The 15,238-nt window shown below is 47.2% G+C and overlaps 1 protein-coding gene across 4 annotated transcripts in view; it reads right to left on the bottom strand.

Annotated features, from left to right (window-relative positions):
- The window catches only part of Synj2 (synaptojanin 2), a 105,632-nt gene that overhangs the window by 61,535 nt on the left and 28,859 nt on the right, over positions 1 to 15,238 (bottom strand). For all 4 annotated transcript variants that reach the window (XM_008839488.3, XM_008839477.3, XM_029566745.1 and 1 more), the window contains one exon: positions 11,970 to 12,056. In XM_008839488.3, the coding sequence (XP_008837710.1) occupies positions 11,970 to 12,056 (87 nt within the window). The remainder of the gene's footprint in view (positions 1 to 11,969; positions 12,057 to 15,238) is intronic.

The raw sequence follows: 15,238 nt of genomic DNA, 5'->3' as shown, positions 1-15,238 counted from the left end.
AGCTGCCTTCTTATACTTCACTGGAAGAGTGCAGCTCAGGAGAGGGAATGACTGGTTTTTATTAAAGTGCAGTTGCTGAATAAGTAGGTCATGGCTCACACATGCTGGCTGATGCACTGTGGGGAGGAAGGGTGCCCACAGGGCCAGGATATTGGTTTCACTCATAGCTCTGCATGTGCATCCTCAGGAAGTCATTTTGAAACAGCTGCAGAGGCAGTTGCCCTGTAGGACAGGTGAGTTGGTTGGGGCTAACATCCTCAGGGCTGCAGGCAGTCCCACAGCCTTGGCTGGAAAAAGTCTGCAGTACTTGGTCACCTTAATGCTGAGGAAAAGCAGTGTTCATTAAAGTGCCTCCAGCATGGTCAAGGAAAGGCCCCATAGTCTGGGGTGGGAGCTCAAGAAGAGGCATGGAAATTTTTGCTTTCCATCCCACATGGAGCCAAGAAGTGGATGGCTAGCCCCACTCTCTTAGCCTGTATGTGGGGCCCAAGTCCCAAGCTGCTCTGAAGGCAGCCAGCATCCCTACACAGGCCAGAGGCCTGGGGGGTGGGGGGGTGGAGAAGGCTGTATACGGTAGGTACAGGAGGTTCTTACAGAGAATGAGAAGAAGGGAAGGTGCCATTCAGCTAGGGCAGGGCTCTAGAGGGTACAGGTGATTCAGCCACCACCAGGAGAGAGCGTGGGAGCCAGGCACTCTACTGTGGCTAATACTTAGGATGGTGAGGGGCTACATAAACATTGACTTAATCATCCCAACTGCTGCTATTGTTAGCCTACTTTATAGAGAGGGAAAAGGAGGCACAGGGAGGTTAAGTAGCCTAAGGTGACCAAGTAGGGGAACTAGAATCCAAGTCTACTTTCTGGCTATACCACCTGGGCAAGTTACTCAAGCTAAGCCTGGCTCCACAGCTGGTGTGCCTTTCCTGGCAGATGGTAGTGCCAATGGGCCTAACAGCACTGCTCTTGAGGGCCACCATCACCATTTCACACATGAGTAATGCCCAGGCATGCTACTAGTGTGGGTTGGAATTAAGTTGCAATCAAGGGATTCATTTTAAAGCCCCAGTCTGCCTGCCCCCCGGCCTTTTGGCATCTTGATCTTAGACCACCAGCCTTTAGAGCTGTGAGAAATAAACATGTTTGTAAACCACAGCTCCTGTCTACAGAACTATGCTATGGTAGCCAAACAGCCCAACACAGTACTCTTTGCACCTACATGGTGGCTATGAACTGTCCTTAACTCTAGTTCCAGGGGAATCCAAAGCCCTCTTCTGACTTCCGCGGCATTGCGCGGCACGGGCAGTTAAGAGCACTAGCTGCTCTTGTGGAGGACCCAGGTTTGATTTCCAGCACCCATGTGGCAGCTAACAACCATCTGTAACTCCAGTTCTAAGGGATCTGATGCCCTCTTCTGACTGCAGCATTACATGACACAGGTGTACTTATATACATGCAGGCAATATACTCATACACATTAAATAAAAATAATAAAATATTCTTAAAAAAATAAAATGTGCCGGGCGTGGTGGCACATGCCTTTAATCGCAGCACTTGGGAGGCAGAGGCAGGCAGATCTTTTTGAGTTCATGGGCAGCCTGGTCTACATAGTGATTTCCAGGCCAGCTGGGGCTACATGGAGACCTTGTCTCAAAAAGACCAAAACCAACAAAACAAAACAAACCCCCCAAACAAAAAACTAGAGACTTTAATGCCTTCTTTTTAAAATAGAGAACTTGGGAGGGGGCTGGAGATGGCTCAGCAGTTAATAGCACTGACTGCTCTTGCAGAGGACCCAGGTTCAATTCCCAGCACCCACATGGCAGCTACGAACCATCCTTAAGTCCAGTTCCAGGGGAATCCGAAGCTCTCTTCTGACCTCTGGCAGCTTTGCACAACACAGGTGCACTCACATACATGCAGGCAATACACTCATTATTTTTTTTCCAGCTTTTTGTTGTTTGTGTCTTTTACCCACTTTTATTTTATCATTATTATTATTTTTTGATACAGGGTCTCCCTGTAGCCCCAGCTGTCCTGGAACTCACTATGTAGACCAGGCTGGCCTTGAACTCACAGAGATCTGCCTGCCAGAGATCCACCTGCCTCTGCCTCCGGAGTGCTGGGATTAAAGGTATGTGCCACCACGCCCGGCTAAAATCAGTATTATTTAATGATAAACTCTTTAAGTTCTTACTGCCAGAACCTCTCAGGTATCATTTCCTTATAAATAAGTACAGTGGGGGATGGGCAATTTGATTCTAATTGGCAACTGTGGGATTCTTGATGCCTTGAGCAAAAGGGCTGACAGTCAGTCAGGGGATATCCTTATGCTAATAGCAGCTGTTTTGAACACTTCACAGATGCCCTGAGAAAACTACACAGTGATCACAGTTGCTCTGGCTCCTGAAGGCACAACTGTCACTGAGTCTGTTTGAAACCCTTTATACCAGACATTTTTGCTATCAGAAGCCTAAGTGAATTCTAGATGGCATTGCAACTACCTAGGCCAGAGGGCGAGCCCTTCCCAGAGGCCTAGCAAAGGCACTGTTGTGGGTGGTGTAAAGGGACAATGCAATAATTGGTGTAAACATAAACCTTCATTTATATGCAAAGTATGCTGTGATTGGTACAAATACAAACCTTAATTTGCATGTGAAGTGCAGTCTGATTGGTCCAAATACCCCTCCTCAGGCTTTGTAAAGCAGGCTGATCAGGCTCACTTAGTGAGAGGGCTATGAGACACCCTTCTGTGCTGCCTGCCCTAGGATTGCAACATTAGGCAAATAAAAGTCTTCTCTCAAGGGGCCCAGGAGCAATAAAAGTGGCAAGGCAGCCAGCAGGAATAGACAGTGAAGCAGTTGAGAGTGAGGCCACAGCAGGAACAGGAACAGCCTGGACGGACGCTTAAGAGAATAGACAGCTGAGGCCAAAGAAGCACAGGTTGTGAAGAGCCAGAGAAGAGAGACTATAGTCCCTGGAAAAGGTCAGGAGCTACTAAGCCCAAGCCAGGGGTCTCAGACAACCAAGGCCTGAGAGCTTCAACACTGGCTGCTGTCAAGGAATGAGGAATCCCGGTATCTAGGCCTGCCCTGAAGCTTCAGTGTCAACTGCTGCTCAGGGCTAAGGACCCCTGATGACTTCCTACACAAGGCCTACATGAGAGCTGGAAGACCTGCATAACTAAGGGTTTTGATACCAGACGCCTGCATGAGAGCTGTAACACTGGAGGACACTCCCTGCTGCTGCGTCCACCTGTCTGCTGCCATCACCCATGGCTGTCAAACACTAAAGGATACAAAAGCTGCCATAGCCGGGTGTGGTGGCACACGCCTTTAATCCCAGCACTCGGGAGGCAGAGGCAGGCAGATCTCTGTGAGTTCAAGGCCAGCCTGGTCTACATAGTGAGTTCCAGGACAGCTGGGGCTACAGGGGAGACCCTGTCTCAAAAAGGCCAAAAAAAAAGCTGCCACGACCAGCACTTGAAAAGCTTCTCCCTGCCTACCCACAATGCCTATCTGGGTAGAGCAGAAGGCCTCCTCCAGCTGACTGGTAACAGTATGCTGTGCAGCATATTCTTTGGACTGACAGGTAAAAATAAAACTGCTAGAACCTTCATTACCAGCATCCAGTGGAATATACGACTGGATGTTTACAATGTCATCAGCATGCTCCAACCTCCCTGTCTCAGACTCTCACCCTACCATAGCATAGTTTGTGCTCCTGATTCTCCACTGACCACTTCTTCAAATACCATGCAGCAAATTTTTCTTTTATTATTTATTTTTTTGGTCTTTTTGAGACAGGGTCTCCCTGTAGCCCCAGCTGGCCTGGAACTCACTATGTAGACCAGGCTGCCTTGAACTCATAGAGATCCCCCTGCCTCTGCCTCTTGAGTGCTGAGACTAAAGGCATGCACCACCACGCCCAGCCACCATGTGGCAATTTTAAGAGTTTCTTCTGAGTTATCATTGCGATTATTTTTACTACCCAATTGGCCAAACAATTTAAACAAACTACTTTGGTGAGTAATTTTTTTTAACTTTAAAAATAATTTTATTTATTATTTTTATTTTATGTGTATGCATGTATTGCCTGCATGTAGGTAAGTGCACCTGTGTCATGCAATGCCCTCGGAGGTCAGAAGAGGCTGTCGGATCCCCTGGAACTGGAGTTACAGACAGTTGTTAGCTGCCACGTGGGTGCTGGGATTCAAACCTGGGTCTTCTGCAAGAACAACCAATGTTCTTAATAGTTGAGGCATCTCTCCAGCCCCAGTAATTATTTTTTTAAAGAAGAGGGCATTGGATCCCTTGGGACTGGAGCTATGGACAGTTGTTAGCCACCATGTGGGCGCTGGAAACCAAACCCAGTGCTCTCAGCTGCTGAGTCATCTCTCCAGCCATGGTAAGTATAAAAATGTGTTGTGAAGACACTTTATAAAAGATGGGTAAATATTATTGATTAATGGAATGACAGTAGACTCTACACCATTTCTAATTCGGTTTTTCATTTTTATAGATGTAAAAAACTACACAAAACTGTCCATGTTAATAAATAAACAGGAAAAGAGTTTCATTATAGACATGTCACTTAATTCTTCAAAATCCCCTTGAGTTACTACTCAAAACTAGAAAAAAATAAAAAAGTAACCTACTGACAAAATTACTATTAATGCTGACAGATCATACTCAATTTAGGTCTCCTTCAGTTTGGTGAAAAGGCAACCGCTGACTGACCTCTAACTTGCAAACACATTGTACTGAGTCACTGATGTGGGGGACTTCAACACTCTTGATGTTTGTTTTGATTTGTTTGAGACAGGGTCTCACTGTAGCCCCAGCTGGCCTGGAGCCCACTATGTAGACCAGGCTGGCTTGAACTTACAGAGATCTGCCTGCCTCTGCCTCCTGAGTGCTAGGATTAAAGGTGTGCACTACCACGCTCAGCTTGTTTCTGTCTTTTTAAACTTTAGGATAATTTTATTAGAATTTAAGGAAAATTCCTCAGGGCAGACAAGCCATAAATCTCAGCAGCTGCCTTGAGGAGGAAAATGGGGGGAGAAGGAAAAAAGCCATAAAACCATCCTCATTTAGAGCTGTCATGAAGGTCAGATACATGGCTGGCTAGTAGCCACATGGCTGGGAGGAGACGGGAGCTTTAGAGAAATAGTAAAGAAATACAAGATACTAGGGCAGCCCAAAGCATCAGGGGAAGTACGGTTAGGAAACACATAAGAAGGGAAGGAGCGGTTATGCTTTCCTGAAGAATTTAGAAAAGTGGGAAAGACTCGTGGAGAACCACTTGTTTGAATGACCGGATCCTGTTGACATGTTTTTGTTTTGTTTTGTTTTTTGAGACAGGGGTCTCCCTATAGCTCCAGCTGTCTGGAACTTGCTATGACTATCAGGTTGGCCTCAATCTCATTGAGATCTACCTACCTCTTCCTCCTGAGTGCTGGGATTAAAGGTCTGCACCACCATACCTAGCTGTTGACAATATTTTGAAGTATGCCTTTTCATATCACCCTGGAGTTCCTCATCTCCAGAGCAAGGCATCGTGGTCATACTCTGGACGGGACAAAGTGCCTGTCCTTATAACACAGAATAAGCACGACTGAGAGTGGGACCTAGAGGATAAGAAACCTGTTCTCCGTCAAGGATACATTCCTAGACAGATCAGCTATTGGAAAGAGTTAAGGATCTGGGAGTTGTTTTCTCAGGAGCACCCATGTCTGTGTACCTCTGTGGCCACAGAGAAGCTTGGGCCTAAGCTTGGAACCCAGGGCCTCTCCAGGAAGGCCTTGCTTGGTCCTGACTGGCCATACTGGCCATACTGGCCTGACTATCCTGTGCAACTTTAACAACCCTCACCTGTACTCCATGTGTTACAAAATTTTCAGAAAATATCCAGGGTCAAACCTAGCAGTAGATCATCAGAGATCACTAGCTCCTGCTCACCTATCAGTATGTTCTAGGCCAGCAATCCCACAGAGGTATAGATGGGGGACAAAGCAAGGCCTGAGGGGTTCACCTGCCTCAGGTGTATAAGGTCCCTCCTGAGACTCATCTTGAGTAGAGAACCTGGGCCTTGCTTTTGTGAACAGGATTTATTTTTCTGATATCAAGACGCAAAGACAAGCCAGCGAGGCCCAGTGAGTGTCTCAGAAGGAGTCAGTGGAGCTGAGTCCAAGGGCCTGAAACCAGTGGGGATCTTGTAGCAAGGTTAAAAAATCAATTCAGAAGATGATTAGACCCGGCACGCGTCTAGGTTATGGAGCCTCAGACAAGTTGCTACCTTCTCTGGGCCTCACAGAGGGACACACTAGGAGTTTAAAAGTGCCTGAGCCTCTCCCCTCGAAGAGGGTCGGCTCTAAGTACCATGTGCCTCTATGGTATGATCCCCAGTCTTAGTCTACAATACTGTAGTGCCCACCTGCAGCTGAGAAAAACAACTCACTATTCTAAAATGATGGCTAAATTTGTTTTCTCTCCCTATCTAGAGGCCATTTAAGAGGGAGCTGATTCTTCTTGGTCTACAATACTGTAGTGCCCACCTGCAGCTGAGGGAGGCAACCCACTACTGTTCTAAAATGATGGATAAATTTGTTTTCTCTCCCTATCTAAAGGCCATTTAAGAGGCAACTGATTCTAGCCACTTCAACGGTTATCAAAGTGCCTGACAACAAATCCTGAGTTAATCAATCATCAGTCCAGCATTGACAGGCAAAAGAAAATTGAGGAGGAACCCAGCAGATGGATGCTTTTGGGAACCCTCATCAAGAAATTCCAACGGACTTTAATTTGGACATTTTCTGGCCCTGCCTAAAAACTGTAATACTAACTACTCTTGCCCTTACTCGTACCTTTACTTTTCCTTCACATCTTCCAGGCACCTGTTCAGCATGGAAGAAGCCAGAATGGTCTGCGTTCCAATTTCCTATTGGCAATTTGGATAAGCCTCTGTAGAGGGTGGTATGATAAGAATAGGAGATAGAAATTGGCTAGGCAGCTAGGGAAAAGTAGCCAGTTTCTTTCTTGGCTAAAAGTCAACATGTCCTTGGGCCCTTTGACAAAGTCCTCTGTCCAAAGGGCCCAAAACATTAAAACTGTTTGGGAGCTCTTATCCAAAAAGGATTTTGGGGTTACCTCTTCAGAAGGGGGAATGTTACAATATCAATAGCCCCATGATTATGCTATGTTATTTTGATGCTTGCTCCCTGTTTCATACAATTTCTTACAAATTACTCCATTGCAAAAATTACTACCAATCAGGTCATGGTCAGTTATCAAACTTTGGACTCTCCTGAGATAGATGAGTTGGCTTCTAAAGCTTGTGATGACACTTCTCCATTTATAAAACAAAACAGGGGGAGATGTTGGGGAACCCTGCTGTTAAGGTTGGCTCCTTTCTCAGCAGGAGCTTCCTGTCTGACTTACCTAGAAAGTGCCTCCAAGCACGGATGCTTGGCCTCATTTGAAACATGACCTTTGGCATAGTTACCTGGAGTAAAAACTACCCCCAGGTTTTTTCTATATGATAATTAGGCATTTCCCCATAGTCGGATGATAGGATCCCCTGCCACATGTAAATAAAGCATACCATGAGCACCTATCAGCTGAAGCATTGGCTGCTGCCTCCACACTATATTTTCCCTGACCCCCACTGAATAAACGGAGCTGTTTCACTGAGTCTGGAGCTGTTTGTATCACTGAACCTGCCTCCCTGGAAGGGCTTTCTTCCATTAGTGCTCACCGGCCTTCCTGACCCTGTTCATCACTTCTGCTCCCTTTGCCCTCGTGGACCGATGTCCAATGACGCACGAGGGAAGGGAGAGATCCCACACCTCTCCTCTTCTGTTTTCAGAGCACAGAAGCAGCACCCTAAGTGTCACATTGTGGTTGGGCTCCCAGTCTGTGATTACATGTGGACAGCACTATCCAACCCCACAGAGGAACCTGAAACCAGCCTTGGCTGGTGAATTTACACCAAGGAAATTGACAGACACTACGTAAGAGCCTCTACTCCTGCAGCTGGTGTCAGGTACTTGCCAGTACATCCCTGGGTGTGAGTATTAAAATAAATTATCATAAGACTGACAATATTCCATGTCAAGACTTGCTACAAACATGGCAAGTCCTAGATGGAAAAAGCTAATGACTCAAATGCCCCTCTCAAGAGCAATCTCCTTCTCAAGTGACTTCTGGGAGCACATGCAGAGTAACCACTCAAGGAAGCAGCCACCAGCCTGGCCCATGACCTCAGGCCTAGTCTTCTCAAAGCCCTTCTCTGACACTATCTCTACCCAACACAGAAGAGGGTGATAGCAGAGCTTCTCAGGGTACAGTGTGGGGAGGACACAAGTTCCTTTCACCAGCCTGGGAAAAGCAGCCGTTCCCACATCACACCCTACCACACTCCCACAACCTGCCTGCTTCAAGTTTGAAGCCAGTTTTCAAGACTATCATGTTACATCGTCATGAAGAACTCTTAAAAACTGGGGGCAGGTGGGGAGGTGGCTGGAGAGATGGCTCAGAAATTAAGAGCATTGGCTGCTCTTGCAGAGGACCTGGGTTCAGTTCCTAGCACCTAGCTCACAGTTGTCCATAACTCCAGTTCCAAGGAATCTGACACCCTCTTCTGGCCTCCATAGGCACTACATGCATGTGGTGCACTTACATGCATGCAGGCAAAACACTCATATGTGTGTAAAGTTAAAAAAACCAAAAAAAACCCAAAAAACAAAAAACAAAAACCCCAAACCTTTGGGAGGGCCAACGAGAGGGCTCAGTGATAAGGGTACTTGCTGCCAAGCTTCATGACCTGAATTCAATCCCTGAGAACCACATGGTACAAGGAGAGAACCAATTTCTACAAATTGTCCTCTGACTTCCTATGCACATGGATACGCATATGTATGTGCATACAAACATTAATCAATCAGTTAACTAATTAGTATGCGTGTATGTAAAAAAAAAGCCCACCAAAATTGTATGAGAAAGCCAGGAAGATGGGTCACTAAGTAAAGACACTTGCTCTCAAGCATGAGGACCTGAGTTTGGTCCCTGGTTTCCATGTGCTGGAAGGAGAAAATCTCTCACAGGTTGTCCTCCGACCTCCACACTTGTACCATGGCACACGTGTGCATACACATGTGTGTGTGTACATACCCAAAATAAATAAAATGAAAAAACCTTTTTAACTGTGTGGGAGAGATGAGGCTGTTCTCTGTTCTTACAGATGGGAACACAGCCCTAGGGAGAGTGGCTGAACACAGAGGTTCAGTCCACTGTGAAGATGCAGCTGAAAGCCAGAAGCCGGGTGATCTGGGGAGCGTGTCCCGGGCCATTGTGTGCAGCCTCACAGGCCGCGCACTGCACAACTCAGGAGAGAATTCACTGCAGACAGGTTTGCCTAGACCCCTGAAGTTAGGAAACAAGGACTTGCGAGTTCTGCCAAAGAGGGGTCAAACCCCTGTGATCACTGGGGTGAATTCTTTTTTGGTATACTTACTTTCTACCCTTTATATTGTGGATAAGCTGGCTCCTGGATAACTATGAGGGCTCCCACCCCTTCCTGCTGGCATTTCAGGGAGGAAAGGGGACCCTGGTCCCCTCATATAAAGCTAGGAGCCTGGGACAGGCTTTTTTGCAACTTTGTTTGACTGAACTTTAACCACTTGTCTGAATTGAAACCCCAAGGGGAGGCTAGCAGAGAGGCCACATCCTCAGGAGCACCACCCTCAGCTGCCCAGAACACCCAAGGGTTCAACAGAGAAGAAAACAGCTGAGCTCTGGCTCAGGGAGACAAAAGGGAAAGGAGAGTTCCCTTGCTATACCAAAGGGGATTTGGTTTGAAAGGCTCAGTTTAAAATGTCCAATCCTCCCATCCTTCAGACACACCAGAATGTGCTGACAAGAGACAACTAATCCTTCCATTCTAAAAGTCAAACTCCTTCCCAGACTCAGAGAGACTTGCAGCAGCCCTGTAGGGGGCTCCGGCAGGCTGTCCTGTGGTCTGGGAGGACATTAGAAACTATGTTGGGGGCCTGCAGGCCTCCATACACCCAAGCTTCCCACTGAGCAGGCACCCTGGTTGGCTGGCTGGTCTGGCCCAACAGAGCTATATCCACTCAATCCTCAGAGGGTCAGCTCAGGGAAGGCATGGCGTCTCTCTACTCCCCACTGTGGACCCCACAGATACCGTGGCTCACTCAAACAAGAATTCTTTATGGGCTGTCCCCATCCTGGTCAGAACCAATGCTCAATAGCTGACCCCAGCTCTCAGCTCAGGAAATTGACTGTCCTGTAGAATGGGGAAGGCATCATGTATCACTCTTCCTGTCCTTGAACACCAGCTACCTGCTCCCCAATATAAAGACACACAAGGTGGCTTGTGGTACCACAGGCACACATGTGAAACTTTGGTCCCACTTGAACTTGTGTCAAGTACCATGTTTCCCTGACTCAAAATGCCTGTCAAATGAAAATGAATCATTTATTTGTGTTTCAAGAAACTTGCCAACTATACCTGTAAGATCTGATTGTGAGCCATGCTGAATGCCAGGCTGTTATACCACGGGAGATGGCTCTACGACAGACAGTATAGAAGTCAGCTTGCGGGCCTCCCTTCTGCACACAAGCAGGACAGCCAAAATGCCTACCTCCTCTGTCTTGGGGAACAGGTTAACACTGAGTTGATCTCGTCACATCCAGAATAGAGGAAGCACCAATCCCATCTTTACCATAAACGCAGGGCCCTGGGAGTAACCTCAAACAGAGCAGAGAGAAAACCCTGCCCAATGTCTCAGCAGCACACATTCTTATGAAAAAGTGTTTAGAGGCAGCTGGGTTTGTTCTGAATTCCAGCTGAGCTCCTCACACTGAGGCTGAATCTCTGAGCCTGTTTGTTTTACTGTAAACAGGGAGATGATTATCACATTGGCTTATGTTTAAGACTGAATATGTTAACCTGTGTCTAGCCTTTGGCACAGAACAGACATTTAATAAATTCATTTTTCCTAAACATTTCCGATTTGGAAATGAAGGATGCAATCATCATAGCTCATGGGAAAAAAACCAAAAAGCAAAAAACATTCCATCACAGAAATGGCCCAGAAAAGTAGTGGCAAGCATGTCAAGACTTTTGTCAGTCCTAAAATCCTGCCTGTATAAATAAAGGCCGTGTGTTACAGAGAAGTTTCACTGTTGTGCTCAGGAAAAGCCTCTGAGGCCTAAATTTGGACATCTCCCAGCCACTCCCAGCAGGAATGTGAGCTGTACCCTGACCTTGGCTTGGGAGGCCACTGGACTCCATAACCTGGTCTTGATGACAGGTGGGGCTGACCTAAGGCAGGTTCTTCTGACCAGGAGTAAGGGAAGGAGAACAGGAGCCACGGAGGTGTCGCTGGTGGCGGATGGCTCAGCCCGGTCTCAGGGCAAGCAGGCTGCCCACTTCTTCCTGTGCACTAGCTTCTCTTTGTCAGAGCCACGATCGGATGCAGGCTCCTTTTCTCTCTCACTCCCACACTCAGCATCAGTGGCTTTTCTCTCCTTGCCACCAACCCCCAGGCCAGCCCCTCCTCTCTCCACATACACCCAGGGAGACTCCAGTGCTAGCCTCTGACATCTGCTTGAGGCAGCATCTTTACCCACTTGGCACACCTTAGAAGAGGACAGATGCCCCCTGAAAACCACACACAACCCCAGAGGAGAAGCCTTGGACCAACCTTGGAAAAAACTTAGGTATGGAGGGCAATAGTGCAGAACTTCCCGGCACCCAGGGCTGGAAGCCATGTCCTCCTTCACCGAGACAGGGGACATGCCACCCCCCCACCATGGAGGAGCAGGCTGAGAGATAAAACCTCTTAGGAGACGAAAGTGGCACCTCACTCAGTGGCCTCCCCAGGCGGACGCCAGGCACTGCCCACAGCATGGAGGCCAGACTGCTCCAGCTGAGCCATGGATACTCACCGGATTTTAACCTGAGCTCCCCCAGGCATCCGTAGGCATCCGTCAGCTTGCCATACTGTCCTTTAATGACTTCCTTCTCTTCCGGAGCTGGGGGGGAAACACATCAGAGAGACATCAGCAAGTGAGCCGCTCGTTCATTCACACTGGGCTTGCCAATCTGGCTCTCACCCACGCGAAAAAGGAAATGCACAGACAATAGCGCTGCCCACAGACACCATGTGTGCAGGTTTTAGGATCCGAGAATCACAGAGCTGCAAGGATTTAGACCTTCCCACAGAAAACTTGTTCTCTGGAAGCTTCCCAGGGGCTGGGGAAGGTAGGGTGAGCCCCAAGGTGGCTGGCAGTGCTGGGGTACCTTGAGTCTGTCCTGTCATACCATCTCACATTGCATTGTATGGGCTCAGAAACAGGGTGAGGCCCATTATCTGTGTGCAAGGCCTTTCCTTCCTAGGCACCTGCTTCGACTGGGGGGCATCTAAGCACAGGGGCCAGGGTGGCCCAGGGCTGGAGGCTGCAGATCCTGCCCATTGAGTGACTAGCTGAGTTATCAATGCCCAAACAAAGGCCAGCCTGGCTTAGGAGTAAAAGCAAAATGGACAAGGACCCTGCTGGGATGTCACAGGTACCTCTGCTGATCCTGGAGCCAACTATAAACCCTTTCCCAGGATGATGCTTCAAACACATTGAAGCAAAATGCAAACACAGGTGCAGTGTGATAACACGTCACTATGTGAAAGACACAAAGACCCTCAATAAATATCCCATCTATACAATATCCAGCGCAGGCAGACTTAGAGAGACAGAATGCAGGTTTGTGGTCACCAGGGCTGAGAGAGGGAGCGGGAGACCAGGGGATTGCTAATGGAGTCTCTTTTGAGGCGGGACAAAAATATTCTAAAATTAGATTGAGGTGATGTGGCACGACCCCATAAGCATACTTTAAATAAAAACCATGGAACCCTGGGGGCTGGAGAAATGGCTCAGAGGTTAAGAACACTGGTTGTTCTTGCAGAAGACCTGGATTTGAATCCCATCACCCATATGGCAGCTAACAACTGTCAATAACTCCAGTTCCAGGGGATCCAACAGCCTCTTCTGTCCTTGGGCATTGCACGACATGGGTGCCATGGGTGCGCTTACCTACATGCAGGCAATACATGCATACACGTAAAAAAATCAATAAATAAAATATTTTTAAAAAAATATGGAACCCACACATTTTCTGAGATAAGTCGTTTGGTATGTGGATTGTATTTCAATAAAACTGCTATAAAAAAATCAACAAAGAACAAAGGACACCAATCTCACTGGAGTCTAGTTATTCAAATATTTAAGGGCTGGGGTATAGTATATCTCAGTGGTAGGGTATTTGCCTAGAGTGTTCAAGGTCCTGAATTTGACCCCAGCATCATAAAAAATTTTAATATGTAGTAATATACGTGCTTAATTAACAACATTTAAAAATTTTTTTACTTTACATTTATTTTGTGTGTGTGTGTGTGTGTGTGTGTGTGTGTGTGTGTTCATGACACACATGTGGAGGGCAGATGACAGCTCTCTTTCTGCCATTTGAGTCCTGGGGATCAAACTCAGGTCATCAGGCTTGGTAGCAAGCACCTTGACTCACAGAGCTATCTCACCATCCCTAGTAACACCATCTTAAATAACAAAATCTAAGCTGGGTGTGGGGGCTTACACCTATAATCCTAGCACTCAGGACCTGAGGCATGAGGACTACCAAGAATTCATGGTTAACCTCAGCTGCAGAATGAGACCCTGTCTCAAAAAGGCAATAATAATAGTGGTAATGGTGACCCAGCAGGGTCTACTAACCACTTTAATTTCAAATCAGTAAGAAAAATAAATGCCACTTCTTGATTTCATGTAAAGTAGAAATGTCTATCATTTCTATTACTGACAAGGTCAGGGGTCTGGGTAACATGGTGAGTTCTCTCCCTTCCAAACTGGTGGAAATGTGACCTTTGGTTAGGATGGATGAAAATAAAAGTGGGCTTTTCCCTGCCTAAGAGCTCCAGGCCTCCACTGAGAAGCCAGTGCCCAGGCTGGAGTCGCCTCTGTCATCACAGAAATGAGAAAAGAAATCACTGGTTTGTCCTTCCAAGCACCAGGAATCCAGAAATCTCCACAAGGAATTGAGATTCCTGAGTGAAATGTTAAAAAGAGAGATGACAGCAAATGATGCCTCACATGGGCCTCAGGGCAGACAAGCTGGGGATGATCTGGCCCCTCATGACTTCCTGCTCTCTGAAGATGTCCACTTAGGACAGGCAAGTATGGAGAACCTTAAGAAGCACTGTAAGGACTGAGCCTATGTTTATCTGATGCATATTCGGAGGCTCCAATTCAACAGCTCTACCGCCCACATTTTCTAAGACAGATTCCACTTCCTGTCTCTGTCAATTCCTCCCCTAAAGAGCATGTATACCTGTCAGACCACATGTCCTTACAGGTTGGAAACAGTGGCAGAGTCCCCAGGTAGACCAGCAACTCCAGAACCACCTGCTTACAAGCCAGCACACACTGCCCCCCTTCTCTAGTTGACCCTGGGAGGTAGTGGTCAGTCATCAAGTGCCCCTTGGTGGAAACTTCTACCCCTACCAAAGAGGACACAAGGATTCCAGGACTGGAGGCTGTGGGGTAGCAATTGGGGGCTGACCATAGGCCAAAGACAGATCCTCCATCTCTCCAGGTAGGACTGACAAGATGCCATTTGACAAGGAAGGTTGATCATCAGCATGGCTGAGAGAGGCCAATAATATACTATCATACTTGTCAGTTGCAGCAGGCAACAGGGAGACCCAGCCCAGTCCTGCCAGCAGCCTAGAATTCTCCCTTAGGGACTCTGCTCCGACAATGCCAGATCCTTGACTATGACTGCAGGAAAACAGTCAGAGTAAACAAAGTTAGCGAGTCTACTAAGTAGAGATAAAAGAGAACATGTGCCTAAGAGAAGGACATTGGCCGGGGCTTCTCAGGAGGGAGGGTCGCATTTAGGTGTCTTCATGAGGGCTAGAGTCATAATTTGTAGCTTTCTAAGTAATGTTACACATGGTGCAATTTGCAAAAAGGTTTGAAGACTAAACAAGTTTGAAAGTTAAGTACCAAAACACAAGCTGGTTTACTTGTTTCTCATCTTAAAGAATTGCCTTTTGTAAGTGGGCAAAATGGCAAAGTGGGTAGAGGCACTTGCCACAAAGCCCAATGATCTGAGTTGGATCCCTGATCTCTACCCAGGCGTGCGCGCGGCG

This window comes from Nannospalax galili, unplaced genomic scaffold (genome assembly GCF_000622305.1).
Source record: "Nannospalax galili isolate Female #2095 unplaced genomic scaffold, S.galili_v1.0 scaffold211, whole genome shotgun sequence".
NCBI lineage: Eukaryota > Metazoa > Chordata > Mammalia > Rodentia > Spalacidae > Nannospalax > Nannospalax galili.
Note: the sequence above shows the minus strand (reverse complement) of the source record. Positions and strands in the feature narration are given on the sequence as shown.